At 30.5% G+C, this 8,818-nt stretch overlaps 1 protein-coding gene across 1 annotated transcript; it reads left to right on the top strand.

The window, feature by feature from the left end:
* The first annotated feature begins 2,364 nt into the window (after positions 1–2,364).
* Positions 2,365–6,898, top strand: LOC105124469 (ubiquitin carboxyl-terminal hydrolase 4). Its single transcript, XM_011024499.1, has 6 exons — positions 2,365–2,720; positions 3,283–3,399; positions 4,188–4,286; positions 4,401–4,589; positions 4,808–4,989; positions 6,092–6,898. Exons 1-6 carry the CDS (start codon positions 2,604–2,606, stop codon positions 6,498–6,500), a joined length of 1,113 nt encoding a protein of 370 aa, XP_011022801.1. The 5' UTR covers positions 2,365–2,603; the 3' UTR covers positions 6,501–6,898.
* The last annotated feature ends 1,920 nt before the right edge of the window (positions 6,899–8,818 follow it).

The raw sequence follows: 8,818 nt of genomic DNA, 5'->3' as shown, positions 1-8,818 counted from the left end.
AAAACTCAATTACCAGCAAATCAAAAGATTAATAATAAATTAAAAAATAAATTTTAAAAAATTACAATGTTAAAAGTCCAATAACCTACTATAAAAAAATAAAATTAAAAAAAATGATTAAAATCAAATCAAGCTAATATTTGAAACTCATAACTCATGTTTTTAGACTAGACTAATTACCTCGTTGAAGGCAAACTAAAAAAAAATTAAGAAGCAAATTCTCAATCATTTAAAATTAAAAAACAAGACAAATAATAATAACAATATGATGATCAAACTCAATATAAAAATTAAATTAAATTAAATAATAAGAAATAAAATTATAAAAGAAAATAAATAAAGAAAAAGATTTAAAAATAACAATAAAAAAATAAGAATCAAATATATTAGATGAAAAAAATTCAAGGAGGATGAATTTAAAAAATATTTTTAATTTAAAAAATAATTTTAAATAATATAAGTTGTAATAAAAAAATATGGACGAAAGTTTAAAAAAAAAAATTGAATGATTGCTATGAAAAATCAGAGAGACGAAAGTGAAAATCAAGAAGGATTCAGAAAAAAAAAAGGTCAAAGATATATAACAACGAATCGGTTGCTCACATATGCTGTTCAAGGATAAAGGGGCTGCCAAGACGATTCTAATACCTCTCTAAAAGACACCTTACACGCCATCTAAATAGCTTGGACCGACATTTCATACCCAATGGCTAGGGCATTGCATGCACAATTATTACTCTTTTATACTAATATTTGGGTTTTTGTTTTTTTAAGCACAATACAATAATAAAATTACTCTTACAAAAAAAATTATTAAACCTGCATACAAGAGTGTTTATATATTTTCAAGCTAATTTTTTATTATAATTAAGTTGAAAGATAGGCTATTTGGTATTTTAATATATATATATATATATAAATAAAAGAGTAATTTTTTTATTTTACTATGCTTAAAAAAAAATCCCCCAAATACTAGTGTACTATTATTTGTTTTTAAAATTTCTTATATTAAAAAATATATAAAAAATTAATTTATCTTAGTTAATTTAATAATAACTAACCAGTTATATAAAAAAAAATATTACCTTTAGCAAGAATATAAAATCATTGTTATAATTTATAATGTTTTATGACCTGATACAAGTGAATCAATAACATCTTTCAAGTTTTTATTTTGATTATTATCATCACCCAAATAACTTAATAAAAACCAAAAAAATGCAATCAAATTGAAACCTTTCTTTCTTTATCCATATTTTTTATTTTTATTTTTCCTCTTTCAGTAATTCCTCATCTTGTTTTATCATTTGCTTCAGTGGGATTTTTATGCACACGTGCTAAGGATGAATTTGTTTTTCTTTAAAAAAAAGGATAATATTGGTAATAAAACAGTAGACCATAAGACAATAATAGTTATTATTTAAAGTGGTTTTTACTTTAAAATATACTAAAATAATATTTTTTATTTTAAAATTTTATTTTTATATTAGAATACCAAAATGATAAAAAAAAATAATTCAAAAAAAATATTCAAAATCTTTAAAAACTCGACTGAAACACCATACCAAACACCTTGAAAGGCAATAAAGCTGGTTATCATGGTTCATGAAAACAAAACGGGTCGGGCTCGTACTTTTTGGTTGTCGTCCTCTGAGGCTGTCCAGTCTGACAGTTAGGGACACGTGACCTGGAGTGTTCACAGCAGAAGGTTATCCGCCGCTGGTACTAATATTTCTCTATGGGCAAACCCATAGTAACCCCCAACTATCTACTAGTTCTCAATTAGATTCCTAAGCTTTTAATGTTTTCAATTATATGCTTCTCAATTGAGAAAACTGATAGTTTAGAAGCTACTTGTTTATATATTTGGATAATTTTTAATTATTAATTATTTATAACTTGGTACTTATAGTTCGTTAAAATAATTATTTTGCTTATTTATTTGGATGATTTTTAAATTTTAATTATTTACAGCATGATCCCTATATTTTGTTAAAACAATTAATTAATCACTTCAATATACAAATAATTGAATTGTTTGTGTTCAATTTCCTTAATGTAGTAGTTTGTTTTTAAAAGTTTCTTCTTTCTCTAACAAATTTTTCTATCTTATCTATTGCACCTTTTCATTTTCTATTTATTTAAAAAAATAAATTAAATTAAAAAAATGAAACTAAAGGCAAGTTATAAATGAATTTAAAAAAGAGGATTGAATATATAGTTTTTTAACTAATTTATTAATTTTGTTAAACTAGAAGGACTGATTTATAATTAACTTGAACTTTTACCATCTCACGCTCATCTCTAATATTTTTCATTTCTATCTCATTTGAAGGGATTTTTTTTTAATAATAAATATTATATTTTTCTCTTCTTTTCTCCTCTCTCTCTCTCTCTCTCACACAAAACCATACCAGACAAACACAAACCCTCTTCCTTTCCTTTCCTTCCACTACCAACAAAATCATAAAACAAAATTCTTATTTCCCAAACAAACCCTAACTAACAATCAAAATCACAGAGGCAGAGAAACTTGTTCGTTGATTAGGATGGTGGAATTAGTGAGTTGAATCGGGATCTGAGTTGACTCAATTGATGCAGTAATGGGTGCAGCAGGTTCTAAACTCGAGAAAGCTTTAGGCGACCAGTTTCCTGAGGGCGAACGATACTTCGGCCTTGAGAATTTCGGCAACACTTGTTACTGTAATAGCGTCTTGCAGGTCTCTTCTTCTCTCTTCAATTTCAATTATCTCTCGATTTAATCGTTATCTACCTTATTTTATTTTAATTAGTTTCTCTTGTCTTGTGTTTTGATTATTTGACTTTTTTTCCCTGTATTTGAATTTGATTTGTAATTCAGTGATTTAATTAGGTTAGACTCGGAGCATTTATGTTTTAGCCTTAAATATTACAATTAAATTAGGCTCTTTTTAAGGCTTGGAATTGAAAATTTAGATGCAGAATTTTTGTGTTGGAAATTCAGCCACGGTTCTCACGTTGTGTTGAAAACTTTGAACTTGTTGATTTTGATTAATACTTTGTTAGTCAGTTTCTTTTGAGAATCATGGCTACATTTTCTCATAATTCATGCAGGTCTTTTTGATTGAATGTGATTTAAGTTATTGTATTTGGTTTATACTGATAGCGAAACAGGATGTACTGATCATAATTCATGCAGGTCTTTTTGATTGGATGTGATTTTATGTCATTGTATATGGTTTATACTGATAGTGAAACAGGATGTACGGTTTTGAAAGCAGTGTTTTTTTTTCTGTGATGCAGGCACTTTACTTTTGCGCACCATTTCGAGAACAGTTGTTAGAATATTATGCTAATAGTAAAAATATTGGGGATGCTGAAGAGAATCTCTTGACTTGCTTGGCAGACTTATTTACTCAGGTAATAATAATAACTCCATGGATTGTGTCTGAATCCTATTTATGTTAATACTTTGTTTTCTTCTTTTCTATATGTCAGTTAATGTTTTTCTTTTTTCTGTTTCATTTTGGTGCTTGTTCTCCTCTTGACCATCTCTTTTATGTTGAATTTTCATGTCAAAAAGAGAGGGATAATTGAAGTCCATTTAGCTGTAAATCTTTCTCTAATGCTCTTTACTTGGTTTGTCCTTAAGGGAAAAAAATCTGATTTGGTATGCTGTATTGGGATTCGTGATATCTGCATCTTCTAATCAATGTTTCCTCTGCTCATGCAATACATGTAATTGAAGGCTGAAGATTCTTTGTTTGGCATGCTTTTCTGAAGGTCTATTTCCTGCTTATATTAAATCAGACAACTTCACTAGTTTTGCTGTTTTACATTAGGAACGTAGTTAGAACTTGACTCATTGGGTTCTGAATCTATTTTTTTCTTGTGTTTGAACTAGTTTCCTTCATCATTATTTTCATTTCTTCTCCTTGAAGAGTCAAGACACGGAACAAGCCAGAACTAAGTGTTTGTCGATATTTTTTTACTTGGTTTGCTGTCAATAGCTTTGATAGCATCCTAATAAACAAGAAATATCATGGCACTAGTATACTTTCTGCATGCTTGTGTACTGTGCGCATTTCACTAAACTAATGAGAAAGAAGGGGAAAAGGGAGTTTCCTATACACACAACATATATTTGTTACTTATTTAGTAGCTCAGCCATGGTGCTGGAGCTAACTGTTGATATTTCTTTTGCATAGATAAGTTCACAGAAGAAGAAAACAGGTGTCATTGCTCCAAAGCGTTTCGTACAGAGATTGAAAAAACAAAATGAACTTTTCCGAAGCTATATGCACCAGGTATGTGTTCATTATATCTGATTACAAGTCTGGGGATTGATCGGATACAAAATGTAATATGATATAGTAAAACAATGCCGAGGATTGAACACTGTCTCTCTGTTTTTCATGCAGGATGCACATGAATTTTTGAATTTTTTGCTTAATGAACTGGTTGACATCCTGGAGAAAGAAGCCCAAGCTGTTAAAAGTGAACCTGAAACCTCTTCCCCTCCTGAAAAAACTGCAAATGGACCAAAGCATGCTCAGGCAAATGGTGTTTCAAAGGAGCCTTTGGTTACCTGGGTGCACAAAAATTTTCAGGTGACTTTGCCTAGCCAATCCTTGCATTCTAATTTCATCATTTTGCATGTTGTGGATTTTAAATGCAGTTCATTGAACTTAATATGAATTTGTATTTTTGGTCCTCCATGTGCATTGTTTTATGGAGATGGAATTTGCCTTTGCCTTTTCTCTTTACTTCACTCTTCCCTCCTTCAGGGATAGAGTTCTCATCCTCTCTTACATATATGTATACTCAGGGAATACTTACCAATGAGACAAGGTGCTTGCAATGTGAGACTGTGACAGCAAGAGATGAAACGTTTTTTGACTTGAGCCTTGATATTGAACAAAACAGTTCCATAACAAGCTGCTTGAAGAATTTTAGTTCCACAGAGACTTTGAATGCAGAGGATAAGTTTTTCTGTGACAAGTGCTGCAGGTAGGCACATTTTGCTTAATTATCATTTGTCATTGACTCTATCCGTTCTAGATAACCACCTTTATATTTGTTGAAAACTTGAAATGAGCTATGTGTTCTAGTATTTGTTTATGAGTTGTGTGTATGGTACAATTTAGTCACAGTTTCTTATGGAATTATTGCACAGGATGAGATTTCACTCACCTGGACAATTATTGACTGTTCAGAACCTGGCTGAGAGATTACAGTGACATTAAAGCATTCAAAAATCTCTTGAATTAAGATATAATTACATTTTATTTTCATGCAAGGGATGTTGATGAATGATTTATTCTTGTTGTTTTTAGCTTAAAGGCTTTGTTTTCCCCTCTCATAAGTAAAACAAGATGTGGAAATGTAAAGTAGATTGAGTCTGGCGGCTTGGTTTGCTTTCCTGAATGGTTTCTAAACTACTATTTACATATTTCATAACATATCAAGTTCTATGCAAAGAAGGCAGATGAACCAATATACTCCTTGAATTGAATTGACCCAATATATATGCATAGGAATAATAAAGTTCAAATTTTCTGGCATGAAGCTCAAGCGTACAAGTGAAGGATTTTGATGAAGAGATGACAAACTTTATGAACTCCAATAGCAGAGAGGGGTTTCCTAAGTCTGCTGGTTTTGCTGTCACTGGGCTTGTGTGGGGGGTACAGGATGGGAGAGCTTTTTACATTTTTTCTGATTTTATAATTGTGTACAGAAGGGTAATGGATTTTGGATTGCTGGATAGTTGAGTATAAGATGGCTTATGTTAATAAAAGGTTAAATCCTGTTCTTTCTGTGCTGTGCTGTGGAAAATGTAATCTGACAGAACAAATCATGATAGCTTTTCCAACTGAAGTTTTGGTGTCTTTCTACTAGAACAGGACAATCTTATTATGTTTTTTACTTTACATATTATTCGTTTTAGCTGGCAGTACAGAATCCTTCAGATTCTTCTTGAACTTCTAATGAGTTGTTTTAACTTTCTACTGTTGATTTGGATGACGGCTCTACCTCTCTTGTTTTGGAGTCAAGTGATTGAGCATTTCTGGTTTAGTAATTATGCATTAAATCCTTTTCTTTTCCTGTGCAGTTTGCAAGAAGCACAAAAGAGGATGAAGATAAAGAAGCCTCCTCATATCTTGGTCATCCATTTGAAGAGGTTTAAATACATTGAGCAGCTTGGTCGATACAAGAAATTGTCCTACCGAGTTGTCTTCCCACTTGAGCTGAAGCTGAGCAATACTGTGGAAGATGCAGATATAGAATACTCTCTATTTGCCGTTGTTGTCCATGTGGGAAGTGGACCTAATCACGGGCACTATGTGAGCCTTGTGAAGAGCCACAACCACTGGTTATTTTTCGATGATGAAAATGTTGAGATGATTGACGAGTCTGCTGTGCAGACATTTTTTGGGTCAGCGCAGGAATATTCGAGTAATACGGATCATGGGTATATCTTATTTTACGAGAGCATTGGTGCTAGTAACAACAAGAGTTGAGAGGAGGGGGCATTTGGTTTTACAAGTAGGTATTTAAATCATTTGGACTGGACTCATCTTTTGTTTAATCTGTTATTATTGTTTTTTCTTTTCCCTTTTGTCCTTCAAACAATGGGAAGAGCTCTCAAATGTCCACATTTGAGATGATGATGATGATGATGATGATTGTGACAAATGTATACTTGGGTTATTTCCATGTATAGTGGATGGGGGAAGGGCACCCTCCTTGTGTTTTTCCAGAATAAGAGGATAAAAGAGCAGTGTATATGGTTTGAAAATTTCACAGAAACAGCTTGTATTGTTCATGGTTGAGAATGTTCCAAAAGCAGAAATACAATCCAGTTGAAAGTTGGTCGGAGCAATCCTCGTATTAGTGAATTTGTTCTAACGTCCTTGTAGATCGTATTGGTCATTAATCATTATGCATGCCGTAGGATGATTCCCTACAAGCCTTCAACCTTCATGGTCGTTTTGTATTTGTTATCAATCCAGGCTCAAATTTAGGCAATCTCCTTCCATCGAATCCTTCTTGTGCATGTATTGACTTGGATGTAATTGGAAATAGTTGTTGTTAAAATCTCTGAGTCAGGGTTGGTGAGTCTTAACTCGATGAATCTTTTGGAAGGTAGAGATGCAACTTCTACACTGCCTTCCGAGAAATTTTGACCAATCATTCTTCGGGAGTGGATTAGATTGGTGGCCCGGGTTTTTGCTGGGTCGGGCAATTTTTTTTTTGCAGCGTAAAAAATTGATACTTAAAAGCTGTTATTGTATTTTAAAGAATAATAAAAATATCACGAGTGAACATCATGAAAAGAGAACTAAAAAAACGTGAACATCATGATGAAAAGAGAACTGAAAAAATATAATGATTGTCAATATTTATGAATAAAAATATAAAAGATAAAATCATAATAATAATAAAAAATATTAAAAAATAAATTACTATCAAAACTAAGTAAAGGCGTCAACTACAAGTAGAATCAAATTGAATAATCTAATATAAAGCAAAACATAATTTTTTTTAAAAAAAATTGAATTTTAAAGGATAAAAAGAAAGGATAAAAAAAAATGACATGAAAAAAACACGAGCTACCCAAATAAACTTCTCTAACCTGACTATAAGTAGTGAATACATTTTTTAAAATTAATTTAAAAAAAACGGTGATAACCTAACTAAAAAAAACCAAAGAAAATAACAAAGTTTATTTTTTAAAACAAATAATTTCAAAAGATATAATCATAAAAGAAAATGATGTCAACCTCTATTAACTTTTTAAACTCATGACTATAAGTAGTAACTATATTAGAAACATCACATCTAGAAAACAACTATTTTAAAACTTGTTGAACCACTTCAATAATATCCCCTGCATTGATAAGTTTTCAAATTATTGTATCCAAAAATACTCTTTACTCGTCATAATACCTATCACTCGGTTATTCTTCCATGATCAAATTCATTTCTCTTTTTATATCATTTTAGTTGCATATAAATAAACACATATTTCATTTCATCTTGGTTAAATCTTAAACACAACTACAAGCATAAATACCACAAAACTCACTCAAAGTTCAACAATTTTATTAAAGGCATTCAACTTCTAAAACATCCAAAAAATCCCTCTTTATCATATTAAAATAGAACCATTCATATAATCATTATTCACATGCTTAGTTATCAAAATTTTGATATAATTTACAATCTCTCTAACAATTTTGTGATTTCATCATTTCACATCCAACCATTTAATTTTTTTTCAATGTTTCATTATCTCATTAATTCAACTTAATAAAAATCATTATTCACATGTTCATACATACACTTACTACATAATTCATGGACAATATCATAAATGCAAAATTTTTCATTTCTGTTTGTAAATGGTCAACCCTAAGATTCCCTTATTTTTTATTTTTTATTTTTTGTTATCTCATTATTATTTCACTTCTAAAACAACCCACAAAGGTCCTAGAAACTCAATTTTCAAGAAATTTATCTATTTCTCTAAATTTATCTCAAGAACTCTAATTTTGTTCTTTGATTAATTTTGTTCACTATATTTTTGTTCTAATTGATACAAAGGGGTTTTAAATATCTTACCTAGTTGCTAAAAGTATTCCAAAGGTCAAACTATCAAGACTTTTCCAAAGTTTCTTGTTTTTTCTCATTTTCCTTCATTTTCTTTCTTTAATTAAATCTTCTATCTCTTTAATTTTTAGTGTGCAAGTGTTTCTCTCTCTCCAAAGCCTCTCTTTTCACTCCTTATAATCATTTTCTAACCCTTCAAAGTAAAAGGAAGGAAAAGGAAAAGGAA

The sequence above is a fragment of the Populus euphratica genome, unplaced genomic scaffold, assembly GCF_000495115.2.
Source record: "Populus euphratica unplaced genomic scaffold, PopEup_1.0 scaffold35.1, whole genome shotgun sequence".
NCBI lineage: Eukaryota > Viridiplantae > Streptophyta > Magnoliopsida > Malpighiales > Salicaceae > Populus > Populus euphratica.
This window is presented reverse-complemented; position numbering and strand designations above follow the sequence as displayed.

What these genes read in the sequence shown, in the direction of transcription:
- LOC105124469 (XM_011024499.1), top strand. Translation starts at nt 2,604, where the DNA reads ATGGGTGCAGCAGGTTCTAAACTCGAGAAAGCTTTAGGCGACCAGTTT. An exon ending in TGGCAGACTTATTTACTCAG is followed by an intron (nt 3,400 to 4,187) that starts GTAATAATAATA and finishes TCTTTTGCATAG; the next exon opens with ATAAGTTCACAGAAGAAGAA. An exon ending in TTCTGTGACAAGTGCTGCAG is followed by an intron (nt 4,990 to 6,091) that starts GTAGGCACATTT and finishes TTTCCTGTGCAG; the next exon opens with TTTGCAAGAAGCACAAAAGA.